Source organism: Nesoenas mayeri (assembly GCF_963082525.1).
Source record: "Nesoenas mayeri genome assembly, chromosome: 1".
NCBI classification, from domain to species: domain Eukaryota; kingdom Metazoa; phylum Chordata; class Aves; order Columbiformes; family Columbidae; genus Nesoenas; species Nesoenas mayeri.
Window position 1 is genome coordinate 36244426 of NC_137541.1, and position 19566 is coordinate 36263991.

The window sequence follows — 19566 nt, forward strand, 5'->3', positions numbered from 1 at the left end:
GACGGTCACCTGCTACCAGTCGTTCTGTGACTGATGACACAAGCTGTTGTCCTTCTTTAAGATCAGTGCTTTTCTTAACTTACAGTAACAAATCAATGACCAGCTGTCTTGTTCTCTTTTCTTTTCTTTTCTTTTCTTTTCTTTTTTTTCTTTCCCTTTTTCTTTCTTTCTTTTCCTTTCCTTTTTCCTTTCCTTTTATTTTCTTTCCTTTTCTTTTGCTATTTTTTTTTCTTAAACTAGAAGAGATGCTGCACATACTGTGCCATAAGAGGTAGTCATTTTTTTTTCCAGGTCCTTTTAGTCATACACTGTTTTCCTGAAAATAAGCCCTAGCATGATTTTTCAGGATTATTGAGGATGCTAGGAATATAAGCCCTACTCCAAAAATAAGCCTTAATTACAGTTCATTTAAAAAGTCAATTTAAATAGTGTCCAGGCAGCTATATATGTAAAAAAGTAAAATCTTTTGGAGCAAAAATGAATATAAAACCCTGTCTTATTTTGGGGGAAACAGACTTAAACTAAACCTGACAATTATAAAGCTTGTCTTTAGGTAAGCACGTCTTCGGGGGGGGGGGGGGGGGGGGGCGGGGAAGGGGGAAGTGTAATAAAAATATAAATGCAATAGTCAACTAGGCAAAATCTAAATGAACCTATTAAAGAATTCTTATGAAAGCGAAGTAGCCATAATACTGAATGTTTGTGAAAAGATGAGACTTGCAACTCGAAGCTGACCCCGTGAGGAGGGCTGTACAAAGGCCTCTCATCTCCTGATGTCAAATCATTCTTGTTTTTGACAAGGAAAAAAAGCCAGAAGTGAATAAATGTGCCTGTTTTTTAGACCTGTGCAGTTTTCTGTTTCCATATTTGGCTTCTTAATGAGGTGATGTGCCATCTGGATGTTAAGAGATATAGCTCATATGCTTCTGCATGTCCTGTGGCAATCTGGGACTCAACAAGTAATTTGCTTGTTCAGGAATATGTTTTGTAGAATTTAAATGAATTAATTTTGCTGCAAAGGTAATTGTGTTTCCAGAGACTGCCAATCGGCATGAGTGGGAAAAAATGCAATTCAGCTCACTGTTGTGGTAACTGGCTAAGTCAGTAGGAATACAACATAATTTGTTTGCTCTCAAAATCCATAGATGTGGTTTTAAGTTGCCTTGCCTGTTACCAGTGATTGGGGTGCCAGCAGAGCAGTGGGTGCTGAAACAAGGTGGAGATGACAAAATACAGGACTGTTTTTCAAGTGGCTCTTTTTCCTTGTAGTCATTCTTTGCTCTTTAGTATTACATGATTGATTGTCATTTCAACCTAATTTGTCATTTTCTTCAAGCTCTACAGAATTATTGAACAAGTTCTGCCATACAAGCTGAGCTGTTCACTGTTTCACTAATAATACCTTTTTCTGAATGCATACGTATTTTTCTCACTGGATCAGGTTACCCAAGTATGGATTTTTTTTTTGATTGATTTTTCTTCCAGCATCAGGGAGGCACAATTGGATTTAAAGTGATACCACTTGAAAACTTACCCACAGGGAACAACAGCAAGCTGTTATGTTGCTGGTGGAAAGCTGCACCGGGCTGTGGCAGGAATACTTAGGGCTGGGGTTAGAGCCACAAAGCTTGCAGCTCCAGGGATGCTGGGGTGCAAAAGGCATGCCAAGGGGAGCATGGCACTGCACCTACACCACTCCCTCCACACCTTTCTCATCTGGGCCACCCATGCATGTGGGGACCTGAGCCTGAGGACCAAGCTGCCATGAGGGTTAGGGTTCCGAGAGCCACAAAACTCACAGCTCTTGCAGTTCAGAATCTAATAGACATGACCCAAGCTTTGACTGGGGAGTGTGCCTCTGAGAACAGCACCAAGTACTCAAAAAATTACTGTGCTTTAGTCATCTGCTCGAAAACTCCTTTTTTTCCTGGACCTGAAGCTCACTACATGAAGGACAACAGGCATATTAGACATAAGCTGAGCCATTTTGGTGAGCTAAGAGGATCTGGTGGCACTGTGACTGATGAGTGGAAGTAGTTGAGGCTGTGACTGAAGCCACTTTGTTTGCATCTCAGTGGAGTTTCCCACTTAGAGCTCACCTCGGAGCTGCATGTCGAGCTTTTCAGGCAGCTTCTTGAAAATGTTCCTTTGTTTGTTACCATCTGTTTATTCCCCATGTACATTTTCCACAGGCAGTTTCTGGAAGGTACTGTATTTAAACTATGCTCCCTGGTTACAGTGCTATGGGCATATTCTAGCTACATCTGTCATGATGTTTCCAATTTATGACAGTATAATTACTAAGATTCATACACTGTGCAATAAATTGAAGTACTTGAGTTTAAAACAAAATTAAAAGACTTTGGCTTAGATCCTGAAAATATTTATAATTGGGAATTATCCCAGACAAAAGAACTTGTAATTTGTACGTTTGTATATATAAATGTCTATGGGGAAGTCCCTTTGCATGTCAACTACAATAAGCTGTTTGTTCATGTTTCACTCTGTACCGAAGTTATTTTCTCTGTCTATTGGCAGATGTCGATGAATTAAAAACTATAAAACGAGAACTGAACTATAGAATTTCTGTTCAATCAGCAAAGTTGCTTCGTCTTCTGAAGCAGAAGGACAGACTTGTACATAAAGTCCAGAAGAACTGCGATATCGTCACAGCTTGTTTACAGGCAGTTTCCCAGAAACGAAGTAAGTACTTTTTGTGTGCGTGTGTACTGGTGTAACCCGTTTATTTCATTAATGTGGGCAGTATTTCAATTAAGTCCTCACACTTGATTTAAAGTCGAGAGGCCAGGCTATCCTATTCCTTAGATATGAGTGGCTTCCAGTGATGTCAGTGGCACCTGGGAACAGGCAAAGTTCAACTAGCTCGGCTAGGAATGGTGCCATAGCCTCCGCTTTGTGTGTTGGTGCGGTGGACTTACTGTATATTGCCTGCCAGGCCTTTTCAGCTTTAATTCACAGGAAGCCCAAGCTCAATTTTTTGGTGTGTGTACTGTGTTTAACTGTGTGCTTTCGTATGATTATAAAGGAGGTTAGAACTGGAAACTATAGTCAGCATATGTGATTGTCTTCCAGGAGCATTGTTAGAAAGGAGTGTAACTCCTTTATATCAAGTTGAAGTAAGACAAAGAGTATTACTAAAAACAAACTCACTTCCCTCAAAACTCTTCATCAGCACCTGTGTTTTTTGGGGTTTCAGAGGGGGTGTATGGGAAGGAAGAGAAATGTTGTTCTTTAATTGTTTAGCCTTTTCTTCCAGCACAGTGAAACCTTTTTATTTAACTTGGCAAAGTTGTCATCTAAAGATAGGCTGAAGTGCTTTTGTTAGCTCTGCTAAAGTGAAACTGCATGAATGTCGTATGTAAAAATAAATAGAAATTATACCTTTAGAAAGGACATGTGAAAATAACCTAATATTCCCTGTCTTATTTTTTCATTAACATGCAGCGTGACAGGTACAGAAATGTTCAGGTACAGTAAATAAAGCATGGTCTTTTCACAAAAATGCCTGTAGGAGCTTTGAGGTGCATGTAGAAATTTTATTTAAAGAATCTTACTGTAGTGGCATGTGCTAATGTAGTTTAGTTAAGGGTTTGTCTATCACTGTGAAACATTAAGTGTTTTAAAGTGTTCCTTTGTTTTATTTAAAACTAGCATGAAAGTTCTTGGCTGTCATGTACTGTGTACCCATATTTCTTGTTCTCACCTATTCTGTTTCTTTCTCAACGTCAGCTTGATAATTGAGTCCTCTGTGCCATTAACACTTAAGCATATACTCTAGTCTCATTTAAAATGAGACTACTTGGATTTTGTATGTGTTTAAGTATTTAGATGATTTGACTATAGATTCTGAAGGTCTGAGCATCCCAACCTCATTTGTTAGGTAAAAACCTACTGACTGAAAGGCATATAGGATTGCATCTTATATATGAATGTGTTTTTAGAAATTTCAGGTACTATTTTACACTTAAATTAATGTGGCATTATGTTTAAAATGTGCTAGTAAAAACTCAGATAGCTGAAGTTTTAAAGTAATGCAGTTTATTGCCTGATATCCATGCATGTCCATGGAGGTTTTTGAAGACTGTATGTGTGGGTTTGTATATTACATCTCTTTAAGTAAGATATTTTTATTACTTATGTAGCATATTTATCTCGTATTGATTTTCAGCTTGTATTTCTGAAAATCCAGATGTATGTATTCCAGGGCACTAAAAGCTTAGTTATTTATGCTTTAAGATCTAAGCCAAAGGTACTGTGAATTGCCGAATGACTCCTGATAACTTCAGTTACTTTGGAATAGATTGAGACCATGTTTTTATTGCTCACTTTAAATGTACAAGCACTATACAGAGAATGCAGGAATAAACTTTTGCTGTAGGATGTACACTTTACATTTCTTGATAACTGTGCCTTCGAGGCAATATTTGATCAAAAGCTGTCCAAAGGCAGGCACAACTTGTTGTCTTACCTCCAGCTATTCATTCTTGCCTTTGTATTATTTCCTGTGTAGTGGTAGTAGTAGGAACACTTGTATGGGATATAATGAATCAAACTGGACAAGTGATCTGGCAAGATAATTCCTTTTTTCTTTTCTGTAACAGTTCCCTGTTTCCATTTTCTGCAGAGGGCAGTAGAAATAGATGCACAGGAGAGGCTGATTGCTTAGAGTAGCTTGAGAAGTGCAGCTGCTGAGTCTGTAGTTAAGTCCTAAAGCCTCAGCAAAATTGTTATGCTAACAGTGGAACAATTTATTTTCTCTTCTTTTAACTTTTAAAAGAGCAGTTAATGTGATGGAACATGAAAAAAATACATGCCTCCCTTCCACCCCAAAATGTTTGAGAATTTTTCTGCCCACTAGAGCCCTTGGAAACTAGATTTTCTGTGGACTACCCTCTCATTTTTAAATATTAAAAACATTTATAATTAATTTGTAGAAGTTTTCATTGTCACAGCTTTTTCTGATTTAAGTATGTACTTGCAATATAACGTTATATGTCGTAAAGCTTTATAATGTGCTTTCATGTACAGCAATAACATTGTGATGTCCTGTGGTACTAAAATCTTTATCAAGTATGGAAGAATTGTTATAATATTTTTTTTCTTTTGAAGTATATTTTTAGTGGCAAATTAAAATGTCTTGAAGTTGCATTATAATTAATTCTAACATTTCAAAATATAAGTTATTCTTCAACTGATTTCATATAGAGTTTCAAGGTATATTTATGCTATTGCCGCACTGGGAATTTTTTTTCCCCACATATAATGAAATTTCTGTGTTGAGGAAGAACTTTAGTTCTAAATTAATCTTCAGTTCACATTCAGATGTTTGAATGCTACCTTTAAGCAATCTGTACAGACCAATTGCAAACAAATACCGTTTCAGGAAAAGATGGAAGTTCTGTCTTGATGCTTGATTCTGGCTTTGTCAGACCCTTTTTGAATACTGTCTGACAAATTCAGTTCTAGTGATAACTTCAGCTAGTTAGGCACGTATAAAGCTGATAAATTTGATCCTTTATTTTCTGATGAAAAAATGATGCAGCATTTGAACTCCTGAGTGGATAGAGTAAATGTGGAGGAACTGTTGCCAGGGATGACTTCATAACTTGCTGTTGTTCACATTATACTGTTGACTTTTATCCCCAGCAGGTGACGTATATTTTGCATACAAATAGGTATTACCATAGAAAACAAAATTCACTGCAGAGTGAAATGCATTTTGTTCAGAAACATGAATGGCTAAGGCTCAGTTGAGGGAGGATAAGTTGTTCTGTTCAATACATGCCAAAAGCAGTTCACTGTGCTGACCAGTTTCATTTTAATAATGCTTTTTTACTCAAATTTTAATAAAATACTCCAGTGAAGAAAAGCAGTGAGAGAGAGATCACAGTGATGTCTGGCTGGCAAACATGGCTTCTAGGCACATACTTCTCTTACTCTTGCGATTTTGACTTAGTTGGAGTAACATGATATAAGTCTGTTCAGTAGCACTGTGAACTATTTCAAATCTATCTTAGAAAGCAGAGTGTTTTATGCACTTCATTATATCATTTGAGAAAAGCAGCGCTCAGTAAAAAATAAGTAAATAAATAAGTAAAGGCTTTGCAGCAATCATCTAAAGAATATGCAGAAGACATCTCATTCATTTCTTTTTTTCTGTATTTTATATGGTGACATCTTGCTTATATTAGTAAGTGTATTTTGACTGATTACAAATTACAAACGAGAAGTTCCTTGAATCACAAATTTTGGTTGCCTGCCATTTTAGTAAAACAAACAAACAAAACAAAACCTCCCACACATGTATTATCTATGAATGATTTATAAGTAAAATAATTCAGCTCAATTGTAACTCAGTCTGGCTATAAGTAAGCATGAATGCTTAAATCTGATTCAATATGAAAGTAGCTGAAGTGATATTCACAAAAGGTTCATTAATATTCTCTTGTATTTTTAGTGGAGAAATAATTTTTGTAGAAAATGTCACAAAAGCATCATCAATTTTGTGTTGTGCAGCTGTGGTGCTAGGTCCCTATGACAACTTTAAATGTGTCTCGTGCTATGTTCAGAAAGACTCATAGTATTCTTTGTTGTAATACTTGTTTAGAAACCGATTAAAAGCAAGTATTATTCTTCTGCTATTTCAGCATTTTCTCCTCTACAGAATTCTCTAAGATAACAATTAGCATTAGCTTCCTAGTTTTTCTTTTTCTCCTCCTGGTTTGATTTAACACAGAGCCAGTAGAGGGAGACAGCATATTTTATTTTGTGCAGAGATAAAGGTGTGTCTCTGGTTTTCAGAGATTGGTGGCTTTCATACCCTTTCCTTAAATGCGAAAGGCAGCACTTTACAAATGTGGCCAGGCAATAATTGGATGAAAAGATGTAAAGTCTGGGTGTCAAATAAATGTTGTTCATAAAGGAACTATTAGATTCCATATGTGAAGTAGTTGAAAAATGGTAGCAAATGGCTTCTTAATTAAAACTGAGATCATTAATTCCCACATGGTCATGGAGGTTATTCAGAAGCTCCTGAGTGAGCTGAATGTTTTGGATTCCGACTACAGAAGTTCAGAGGCTTATGTATATACTTACTAGCAATACTTGTGATCTCTTTGAGTGCATCTTAACTGGATAGAAAGCCAGCACAAACTGGCATCGCCTGGGCATAGATTGGTAGCCTGTGTGCTCCCAGGGGATGGACAGAGTTTTCTGGTAGAAGACAGGGCTCTGAAGTCTCCTCAGCTTCTGAGAACGTGTCTCCATAGCCTCAACTCTCCTCACAGGGTATGGAACTCTCTTGGGGAAACTAGGAAAGCCTTGCCTGATGTTGTCATTGTATGAACTGGTTAGGAGAGGACTGGGCAAGATCTTCGTCATCAGGTGTCTCTGGATAAGTCCAACTTAGATACACAAAAGTACTTGCACATCTAGATTAAACTTCTATTTTCTCTCTCCTTGCTTCCTCCCTCCAAAGTTTCTCTTTAGCATCAGTCCTGCTGCATCTGTGTGTCCTGTCCCATATTCCACTTTTTTTTTTTTGTCCCCCTTCCTAACTCTTTATTAGCTTTTCTTACTTGATACCAATCTTCAAATACTGGACTTCTCAGCCCTGTTCCGTTTTCCCCCTCCCTAAGTCTTGTCCACCCTGCAGTGTCTACCTCTGGCTCTCAGTCAGACTATTCCTTGTGTTTCAGTTTTCCTCACGTTGTTCTTTACATGTTCTTCTTTGTCTTTTTCCTGTATGCACTAATTGTCTTCTTGCCTGTTTTCTCCATCCCTCATCTTGCCTCAACTTTTGTTATGAAGCCAAGGCAGATATTCAATCAAACTTTCATCATAAAACCTAAAATTTCTGAAGGTCTAAGAACAATAATACAATATACAGTTGAATATTAACACAGCTAATATTGATTTGACTTCATAAGGTTCTTAGAGGAGAGGGAAATTTTTCACAATGAGAACAATCGGCTATTGGAATATTCTCCCTCGTGGAAGTGGATTCCCCAGTGTTGGGGAACTTTTAAGACTTGACTGGACAGGGTGCTGGGCCATCTTGTCTTTTGCCAAAAAGGTTGGATCAGATGATCCTTGAGGTCCCTCCCGAACTGGTGTTCTATGGTTCTATGAAATGATTCTATGATTGTCTTTCTAGATCAGATGTCTTGTAGCATGGGGCAAACAGTTGTGTACATGTGGAATAATTAATGCAGGTCAAATGATGCTTGAGGCCTATCTGCCTTTTCTCACTTCCTAGGAGTTCGATGTATTCTTGCAGTTGTATAAATATGCTTTAACCTGGAACACCTCAATTGATCTGGTTGATTTTTTTTTAAATTTCTGTATGAAGCATTGAATTATGCAGTGAATGCTGCTACTGTGGCAGTTTTGTCTTACACTCACCCCCCGAATCTCCATTGTTATAAATTAGGGGCCAAATTTTAAGCTTTTATTTGTTTTTCATGTTCCTCATTTTAATGTCTGAACTATATATTAAAGAGGAGGATGTTCTGTATTAAAAATAAAAAATATTAATATCTATGATATTTGCAATTAAAAGAGACACTATCATGTACTTGCTGTGTTCACCTGCAACTCTAATTTAGATTTCCAATTGGATGTGAAACAGGTCATTTGTTTAGAAAACCTTGTCTCATTTTCAAGGTGTTGGTCTAATACATTTTAAATTTAACTCAGTAGATCTGACATTTGAAGCCAAATGAATCTGCTTCAGTTACTTTTTTATAGCAATAGCTATTTAGTTGATCTATCAAAAGTACATTGTTCTTTTGATGTGGTTAAAATAGGAGGTTTACTTCATAATATGGGATCTGGTTTCATGTGAGTCATCCTCAAGTGACTCAATTGGCTGCATATTTCAGTTCAGTAGCTTTCCTATTATCTGTATTGGTATGCTTGGTTACATTACTGGTCTCTACCTTTTGTGGGTTCTGATGAATTTGATTCTTTACATTGATGCTGTGGCTTTTTGAAATGCATACTTAAGAAATGTTGCTTGTGGCTACTTCTTGTTTTTCCTAATAAATTGTTCTTAATTTAGTTCTACATAGTCCTTTGAAGCCTTTTGGTGGGGAAAGGGAAATGGAACAAAACAGAATCAAGAGCTTGGGAAGCTCATAGTCATCTTAAGTTGTTCAAACTGTTGCCAAAAGTAGGCTGAATTTCCTTTACAGGCAGTTGCCTATTTGTAGCAACACATGTGGAAATAAATAGAATATTTGTATTGATTTTGAATTGTTACTGCTTTCATCAAACAGTTATGCCCAATAGAGTGAAGGCTTGCTCTGTTACTTATGACTCAAGAGGTTGAGGTGGGCTGAGAATTAGTTAGCAAGGATTTTGTAACCCATTCTGTGTCCTGTGCTGATTTGCAAGGACTGAAGTAATGGGACAAGTTAGAAAAGGAGAGAACCTGTATTTAGGGATGCCTGAGATGGCTCAGTGGGAATGGTAGCTGTGCACTTGGCCCATGAGCTGCATTGGGCCATGGGGCAGGAGTTCTTTTGATCTGGGTGGTGAAGCTCATCTACCAGTCCCTTGGGTATGGGCTGTGCATGAGGGAAAATGACTGTAGATGTGCAGTCATAACTGACTTGTTCATTGTTATCCAGCATTATTAATGAATAGTGTGATACTTAAAAATATTATTGGAGAACCCTTAAAAAGAGCCACCTATTTTGGCGAGTACAAAATTAAATGCTATTTAGATTACCATATTTAATTCAGCTTCAGCCAGCCAAGATTCTGGGAAATCTGAAAGCTTATTCCATTCCATTGGGAGCCTGGACTGAGAAGAATTACTTTCCTTTTAACGCTAGGCTTGGAGGAGGAGGACTGCAAACAGCATCATTCATTGCAGTGCACCAGGTCATGAAGAAACGTTTCAATGAGTAGGTGTGTGTCATGTTTAGTATTTGATAATGTAAATTAGATTGCATATTCTGGATATCTGTTGTCTGTGAGAAAGAAAAGTAAGTGTTATCAAACATAACACCAGTACTGTGGAACGCTGAACAAAATGTTGATGCTTTGCAAGGGCAACAATTTTTGTTTTTAAATGCCACTGGGAGTTTACGGTCACAGTATTTTATGCAGTTTTGGAAGTTATCCATATCTAAAGTGCCATCTCTGCGTTAAAGACTGACAACAAATCACTAACTGAATAATTCTGATGACTTTTTTAGGTAATGAATTCCATTATTACTTACTTTCGATGAGAGTATGATCTTGGAACTGGTCTTTGGGTGGCGCAGCCAGGATGCTGAGGCTCAGAAGCAGCATGAGGGAAAGTATAACAGCTCAACAGAGCAGCAAGTCAGTAAAATTCTGGTTCAGCACTGTGTTGCTCCATGGCCTCTCATGGGATATTCTTCCTAGCGAACTATCAATTAAGTTCCCAGACTTAAAGTGTAATTGTGCTGCTGCTGAGATGTGCACACAGAGCGTGGATCTTGTAGGTAATGAATTTTGACATCTTTGATCACTTGATGAGCAGTAACATTGGTAAGCCCTATGGGGAAAGACCACCCCACTTTACTGTCTCCAGCCAACTCCTCAGGGTGATTCGTGCCTGCCCCACAAAGCCGACCCGTATGTGAGTCCATAGAAGTCCTTGGCTGGCTGGTTAAATATACTTAAGCTGACTGCCACCTTCTCTTCCTGATACTCTCCACTCTAAAAAATATATCTGTAATATAAGTTCTAAATTGGCAAACTGTCCAATCAGTTTCCTTACAAGCTCGGCAGTTTTTGTGCTTGGGCAGATATGGTGTCCCTCAGAGGCTGCTTTGGGCCTAATTTCAGTTTCTTGACTCCCAAGATGAAATAAAATTTCTTCCCTTTTCTGGTCATATCTCAACTGAAAAGTTCTTTTGGTCTGTGCCACTGCAGGCTATCAGATTCAAAAGATGGCAAGAACTAGTGCTTAGAGCAGTACAGAACCTGGAATCCTCACTTTGAGGGAAATTCTGCTTTAAGAATACAGCAACTAGAATATCTTGTTCCAGCATGAAATAAAACACCTACTCACAAAAGTCAATTGCTTATGAAGCAAAATTCTGAAAGCCTACATTTTTGAACCAAAATGCTTTGTTCAGATTTTGACACCTCACCCTTTTTCATTTCACGTTATGTAATGAGACATTTCCAACTAAGATGTTAAAAAGTTAAATCCTAAAAAGAGTAAAAATTATGCTTTTAGCATGTGGAAATATGTTTTAATCAAAGATAACATTCTGCTGTGAAGGACTTTGCTGTCCAGAAGCTGGTATTTTATGGTAAAGTTTCCATTAAAGCGGTTCCAATCAACTTTGAGATCTTCCCGGAAAGATGCAGCCAGGCATCTCTGCAGCTCAGGCCCTGGCTGCCCAGGCTGGTTTAGGGGGCTGAGGAGCCAGCATGCATTCCTAAGCCATGTATTTTTCTTCTGCATCTTTAGGGATTATATGAGTCCTTACTTTTCTATGTCACATACTTTTTTGTCCCTAACTCTCACTGCTGAAGTGTCTTACCTCTGTCAAAAATACCTCCCTGCCCCCCTGAACAAATGCCATCTCATATTCCATCATTGGCTAAAACTTGCGCGGTTCTCGAAAATGGCTTTTGTCATGGGCTCCCTCAACTACGTTCTTCAGGATTTAACTGAGCAAACTGTCCTGGCGCCTGCTTCGACTGGAGGTGGGATTGCTTTTGCTCCAAACCCCAGGAGTCTGCTTAGGATCTGGGTACTTAGAGTTTCCCGTGACACTGGTCAGTGCTTGATATCAGCAGGGAGTGTAAGAATATACCTGACTGACACTTTTTTCTTTTAATTATGATTCCACTGCTACTTTTAATAGGAAATTGGCTGCGTTCCGAGTTGGAGTCACTGCTGGGGGCAGTGTGGAGCCTGCTGACCAAGAGATCATTACCTGCTTGAGGGAGGTGCCACCTCCTGCCTCTCTGCTGCTGCTCCTTCTCCAGTTCAGTGAGCTGCTGTCTCTGGAGGGGTGGGATTTCCCTGGAAAGGGGAGATGCCAGGGGTTCAAGGCTAGGTGAAAGCTGAGTAAAATGGACAGGTGACCTCAGGCACTTGCCTCTGTGAGGAGAGATCCTTCAGCTGCATGTTCTCTTCTGCCTGTCAAGCCTCAAACTTAGCCCCAAATGTGCCTCATGCAGAAGCAAGAGGCTGCTGAATACAGCAGCTTAACCATTTGGGAGATACCAGGCCTTGACCCAAGGAGTGTGGTGAGTCCTGGGAGACTGTGGTCAACCAGCCATGGTATCCCACTGCTGTGTAAGCTGTGAGCCCTGTGAAATTCAGAGCCATACCCCTGCATCCTTCCTTCTGCCCCCACTTGGAATGCTTGTCCTGGGAAATGGCAAACATCTGGGGTGAGAGTGAAGGGGGCTAAACTGACCTGCCTAAAGCGTGTCATGTAGACATGTTCTGTAGTTGGCCTCATCTGCTAAGGTGAAAGGGACACCCTGTAATGCTGTAATGGTCACCTGAGGTGGTGAGAGAATCAGCCATTGCTTATCTAACTGCAACTAGTTTTCTTTTTCCTCTCCCTCCCAAATAAATAATTCTACAGTATTTTTTTTATTATGTAGAAACCTGATGGGATAGTAACAGCTGATTGTGGTTACAATATAAAAATTTATACTGCAGGATAAATACTTTGTTGCCTATCATGGAACCGAACAGTAAATTCACTAAATCCTTCTATAAGCAATAATCTGGCTCCTGAATCTAGGCCCAGTTTGTAGCAGAAAATGTGGATGTTGACTATAGGAATGTCTAGATTGCAGAATTGCTACCAAATTTTTGTCCTGCAACATTTGGTAAAGGATGTTGTAAATACTCTTCGTCAGTGTGCTAGCAGCTGTAACAACAGTGAAATGGTTGAGTGAGTGCTACACGCGAGATTGTGTTTTATTTGGGTATGCATACAACTTGGAGGTTGACGGTTTGGCTTCTTTTCCATATTCTTCTGTGCAACGGTACTCTTGTTGCTGTTGCAAAGCGGTAGCTGACCTTGCAGGATGCGTTTTGTGAGGCATGTAGAGTTTTGAGTGCACTGAATTACGCTTTTCACAACAGTTGTGCCATGAAAAGTTGATGTATTAGAAAGTGCTTGTTACGTAAAATACTTCCTGAGTATTGGAAATAGGGATTAATGTGATAGATTGTGTGGGGGGTTTTTCTATTACTTATCAAGTAATACTTGTAGTACTTATATACTAATTTGCCTGAGGAAAGTGGTTCTCAAACCAGTGATATCTTATTTCTCTAGTACTGCAGTAACTTTGGAAGGTGGGATTTGATCAGTTCGAACTGAGGAGGCATGCAGTCACCCAAAGGAAGGATGCTGCCATTTGCTGACAGCAACAGTCAGAACAGCCTGTTCTCCATCTACAATCCCTGTCAGTCGAGACCTCAGAGACACCACTGTTCCCTCTGATCATTTGCAGCTAGTCAGATGGATACATGATAAATGGCAAAGTTGGATTAGTCTAATAGTTCCCCGAAAACCTGGAAAAGTGAGGTGTTTATTTAGACACCTTGAGATTATTGTGGTTAAATGAGACAAGGTGCTTATTTCCTTGTAGGTTCAAGAAGAGTGTGAAACTGAGCTCATCCTGCTCCAGCCCAGCATGTCTGCCCAGGGCAGGGCAAGTGTTTGTCGGGAAGGGAAGAGTGGGGTGCTCCATGGCCCAGCCGAGCAAAGGGCTCAGCCCACAGGCCTGTGTGACTCAGTCCAAGGTGGGATCAAAAGTAGTCCTGCGCTTTGGTGCCAGGCATTGTCAGTGTCCGGGGTATAACCCAGGAGTTCATTGCGTTAACGGGGAGTTTGCAAGGAAGCTGGTGCTGCCACAGGCCACATGTGACGGAGTGATGGCCGAGAAGTGCACTGGAGTGTATTTATATTTCACTAATCCTCTAGACACTTTAGAACCGATGGCAGATCCTATTCCGGTTCATGCAGGTAGCAAAAAGCCATGGCATCTGTGTCAGATGTTGGACAATGAAGATGTAAGGGCTTATTTGGGTGTATAAGCTCACAGCAGGGGTGGCTCTGTGAGCTGCATAACTATAATACCATGTCACTGCAATCTTTAATCTTTCTCTGACAGGCTTTTGCATGTGGAAACAGCCTGAGAGAAAAAGTTGCACAATTAGATTGTATGCACGGTCTTTCACACTTGTCTAGCTTAGCACTACCTCCTCTTTCATTCTTCTGGGGATTACAATTCAGTAAAAGTAACTGTGCTGCTTTTTTTCCTAAGTAAACGGTCCCCGCCCCCACCCTCCCCCTCTTTTTTTTTTATTAACCATTGGGAACTTGTAGGAGGGTTAATGGGGCTTTGGTGAAAATTCCCACCAGGGTACATGGGCTTTAAGTAACACAGATGCATTATATCTCCAAATATGGCACAAGCTGAATGTTCTTTGGTTGAGTTAGTCTTTGAAGAAAAGATATCCGGGAGACTGAAGATCAAATAGAGGCTAAGAGCTGCCTGGGATAATTAGTGCTAGGAATAGACTGATTTGTGGAGCATCAGGCAGTGCTAGCAGCTATGTTTCCAAAGCTTTGTGAGAAAGCTTGACATTTAAAAATGAGATGCTGGAAGAGTGGGCTGTGAACTTGGTCCGTTTGGATCTATAGGCTTGCTTATAATTCTATGCTGGAGCAGCTCTGGAGGAAGAGTTAAATGAGAACCTCAGATTTTAAAATGCTTTTCTCGCTGAAGCTGTTAATAACTTGAATTTGACTTACTGAGTGGTAAATGAGTGTTCCTCACATAACATTTAAATTTGCCAAGGAAGTCAAGTCCATGTTCCATCTCCACATTAAATCATCTTACTAGAACACTTTCTGAAAAGAAAGTGACACAAACCTATCATTTATCTCTCTTTCTTAGTAAAAATTGGAAGCCTCTTGCTATGTTTTGCCAGCAGTGACAGAGCTGCTAAATTTAGTTCTCTATAAATTATAGTTACCTCCCTAAAATCACAGCAAGCTGGTACTGATCAATGTTTTCCCTGCCATCCATACAATACATATGGCCAAAATACAGAGCATGAACAGTGGTTGGGTTTGGGGTTGCATTAGGCATCATTGATAGCTAAAACAGTTTAATGTAAGTTTCAGTTGTTCTCTTCCCCTCTCCCTCTCCCTTTTTACTTTTTCCAATATGTTACTGCAGATTTCTTATGCCATCCAGTCGTCATTGGCAGCAATAGCTATTGGGCCTTAGATCCTGAGAGAAAAATAATTATCCAGTGAGACTAAAGGAAATCAGAATGGGAAGGTAATTGATGTACATAGCTGATATTTAAAAAAAAATACTAATCTGAGGAATTAAATATTGCTAATATTTATAGTCGGGAACCTAATGAGCTGGTCACTGGACAAGCACACAGTACAAGGCTCTCTGAAAAACGAACTTTTAATGAGCAAGACTACTTGAAGGCTGGTAGGAGACGCACATGTTCAGAGGAGTGAAGTGAGTGGTCCCAAGCTACACAGTAGTAAACAAACAATGACAGCTTTGCTGTTACCAAGGCTCATGCTTCTGTGGTGTTGTACATGTTCAAAATCAATTTTAATGGTTCAGCACTTCAGTACTAAATGAGCCTTTGATTAATCCTAAACACATCCAGTTCAATAAACTTGTCCTGTGAGGGTGGGTTATGAACTGAAATTTTGTCATTTAACTGTTGAGTAATTAAAAAGATTGGAATAGGAATGTTGTAGCTGATAATTATTTTACTTATGAACTTCAGCAAAAAACCTGTCTCAGACTTGCTTAAATGACTAATGCATGTGTTTTCTTTCAGGAAGGGCTAGGTGGTAGTTAGAGGCTTGTTGATTTCATTAGCTTCTCCCTTTCCCAACACTTGGAGAATGTGCTCTGTGAAGATATGGCCCACATGGGAGATGAAGGGAATGATGTGATCTGGAGGACTTGGGGTTGCAATAGCTTCACGTACACCCAGAACTTAATGGGAAAGTTTCCATTTCATTACAGAACTAGTGGCATCTACATATGGGAACAATTGTGTATGTAATCAAAGAACTTGAGTGGTGGTGGACCAGTTCTGTATTGACTAATCGAGATTAGTAGTTCTGGGAGCTCTAAGTGGCTTATTAGCATGTCTTTTTGGAGTGAACCACATTCCCCTCCCCAAGCCCAGAAGGCATTTTGTTTCCATTCCTGTGTAACAGAGCTCTGTCCACAGAGGCCATCTCTACTGGAAGAGGGAAGATCTGTGCTGGAAGCAGGACTCTTATATCCCTAAGCAGTGTAGGAGCAGCCTGTCTCTTTGATACATGTCTAATGAAAGCCTTGCACAGCCTGACCCTGGTCTTCGATGGATGTCTTTAGCATTACTGCAAATAAATACTAAATAACATATAGAACTTGTATGTATAAATGTGGTCCCATTCCCTCAGTGCTTTCTGGCCCAAAGCAAAGGCATTTTGTGATTAGTCATTTTTATAACTTGGGCAATTATTTTTTAATCTAAGATCTCTGAAAGTGTTCTGTCTGTGGATAAATCTTGTCTTGGTGACACAAGGGTTTTTTTCTTTAATTATGTTGGGGGATTAAAATCTTGCTATTTTGGAAACAGCAGTTCAGACCAATGAAGCTGGCAATCCACACTGTAAAACTCGATTTCCATGCTAGGTGCCATGCAAATAATCAGATTCTTAAAAAGGAAGAGCTGCTCAGTTTTATAGCTGAGAGCTGCGATCCACTATGACTTCCATTCTTCTGTAAATATTATCTTAAGCATGCCTACAAATCATACCTGTCAGAATTCTTTTTTCATGTATTACGTTAGTTTTACTACTGACTTGGTAATTTGTTTTTTAAAATTACCATGGAGCATTAAGCAGGATTCTGGAGTGTGAGTACTGGCCAGGAGATGTATTTACTTCATACCATTTAGCAAGGTTAGGGAACATTATTTTTGTGTAGGCATCTTCAGTGATTTTTCTTCTTAGTATGTTCCTTACCGAAATAATATTTTTAATTCTGTGCTTCAGCAGGGACAGTTAATTTCTCTGACAAAAGAAAGGGCATTTGCTCTTTGACACCTCACTTCAATTCATTACTTCACATTTAATTTAAAAGGTCCTCCCTATATATTTTATCAAGCATGTAAGCATTGCTATGACTTTTATTCCAGTTGTTAACTTTAGGCTTCATGCTACTTGTTATTACAGCAGTTAAAATATATTGTTACTTTAGCATTACTTGCATCTTGCATGACACATCTCTTACCTTGATCATGAAATGCAACGATCTGCTTAATGTAGCTGCTTATGATCTTCCTTACAGTTATAGTCATCACATGAAGGTGATAAGTAAAATAAATTGACTCCCTGTCCTGCCCTCCTCCCCTATTTATTTTATTTTATTTTCTTCATCAGGACAACACATATCACTGTACTCCTCAAACGACAATTAGAACTTTAGAGTTTATTTATAGAATTGAACCAAACTATAAAAAAAACCCAACAACCAAACAAAAAATCAAACCTGAGTGCTGTTGTTGAATTCAGTATCCCCACCCAATTTTACAACATAAGAAGATCCATCCACTTACTTATCTATCATTTTTCTCTGATTAAAAACTTATTGGAAACATTTGGGACATTAAAAGCTTATGCAAACTCTTTCTCCTGAGTTGTTTGTTTGTTTGTTTTGTTTTTTATTGTGTGTACTTTTGTGGTTTTGGAAGACATATGTACAAAGAATTAAATGTAGCAGTAGACTTCAGCTAGAGACTAAGGCACCTACTTTCTGGTGTTTGTACATAGGTGTTCACATGAGTGCTAGGTGCCTACGCTTCACTTATGGTCATTGTGGATCTAGTCAATGCCTTGTTTTCACTGCTTCAATATCCAAAGCTCTTCACAGCCTACCCTTCTCTGTTGTCACACCCTTGTCATTTCGTACTGAGTAGTCAAAGTTACCTCATGCCTCCTGCCTCCACCTGACGCTTAACATTTTGAAACAAGCACCTTCTCAGTTTCCCCTCACGTTGGTGTTTCCTTGTAGATGTTTAGCCATGTTGAACTTGAGTCAATGATTAAAAATTAATCCCTCAGCCCTCTTATTGACCTTATGCGACCTCATGCGACCCATGCGTCCTTCTTTGTATGTGTTGCTTGGTACTCATCTTTGCTGTGAAGCCTACAGAAACACAATAGTAGCTCTTGTATTGAGACTACTGTTCACTGTGCTTTCCAACACCATCTTGCTGTCTCCATGTGCTAATGTATTTTCTTTTATTTATTACGTTTAAAGCAGGCGATCTGTTTTTTGCTGTGCTTGTACAGCACCTACTACAATAACACTGCAGCCCAGAATTAGGATTTATGGACATTGCAGTGAATACAAATAGCTTTAGCAGAATATCAGGCTTACTCAGTTGTGCAAGTTTGTCCTCTATTATTGGCATAATAAAGGGAGCTAACTTACTCCTGTCTTGTGATCAAGCAATATCATATTTAAACCCCTTCTGTTTCCAGCCTGGATAGTTGTGAGTTAAACCTCTACCTTATCTTTTCAGTGCAGCCATTGAACCCTGTGTAAATGTTTCTGCATCATATATATTTTTTAATGTCAGGGCAGATTTTTTTTTCTGAAACATTTGAGGTGCCTTTGATCTGTGACATGATGTTTGAAAAACCTGACTTGGTTTCTACTTTTCAGGAATTCTTTCAGTTCTCTCCTGTTAAGCTCTGGAAACAGTCACTTCCCAGTGATGGGCCTGAAGTGGAATAGGTCCCCCTTTGTACCTAGCACATTGCTACTGGTTGCTGTCACTTGTGTGCTCAGAGTTGCTGCATTATCAGCAAATTTAATTATTCCATCCTCAAAACTAGTTTTGTCTTGGAACTCCAGGTGCTGCAGAATACTAGCTTTTTAATGGTATGATGGTGAGAGTTTGTGACACAGTGAGGAGAGTTAATTGTGATGTAAAACATTTGAATATTAACATATTACTAGCTTTCAGTGTGATTGTGTTGTAAGGATAGATTTTAAAAGTTTATAACTTTCTGCTGAGTGGTTTGCTAAACAACTTGGGGAAATGTCCTGGGTTTGGCTGGGATGGAATTAATTTTCACAGGAAGCTGGGAGGGGACAGAGCCAGGACAACTGACCAAACTAGCCAAAGGGATATTTGATACTATCATGCTCAGTATATAACTAGGAGAGCAGGCCAGAGGAGGGAATTGCTGCTCAGGAGGAGGCAGGGCATTGGCAGGTGGTGAGTGATTGCATTGTGTATTCCTTACTTGTATATTCTTTTATTGTTGTTATTGTTTACCTCTTCCTTTTGCTTTTCTGTTAAATTGTTTTTGTTGCAAACCACGTTTGTTGTTTGTTGTTTTTCTGATTCTCCTCCCCATCCTGCCAGTGGGGCAGGAGTGAGCAACCAGCTGCATGGTACTTAGTTGTCAACTGGGGCTAAACCACAACAGGACAGTAGGGTCTTTGTACTCTGCTGGATTGTGCCTAGGT

At 39.2% G+C, this 19566-nt stretch overlaps 1 protein-coding gene across 1 annotated transcript in view; it reads left to right on the top strand.

Moving 5' to 3' along the window:
• TBC1D30 (TBC1 domain family member 30) overlaps window positions 1-19566 on the top strand; it is a gene marked incomplete at its 5' end in the record, with an annotated part of 55104 nt that overhangs the window by 541 nt on the left and 34997 nt on the right. The window contains one exon of the mRNA XM_080363208.1: window positions 2539-2703. Coding sequence (XP_080219334.1) covers window positions 2539-2703 — 165 coding nt within the window. The remainder of the gene's footprint in view (window positions 1-2538; window positions 2704-19566) is intronic.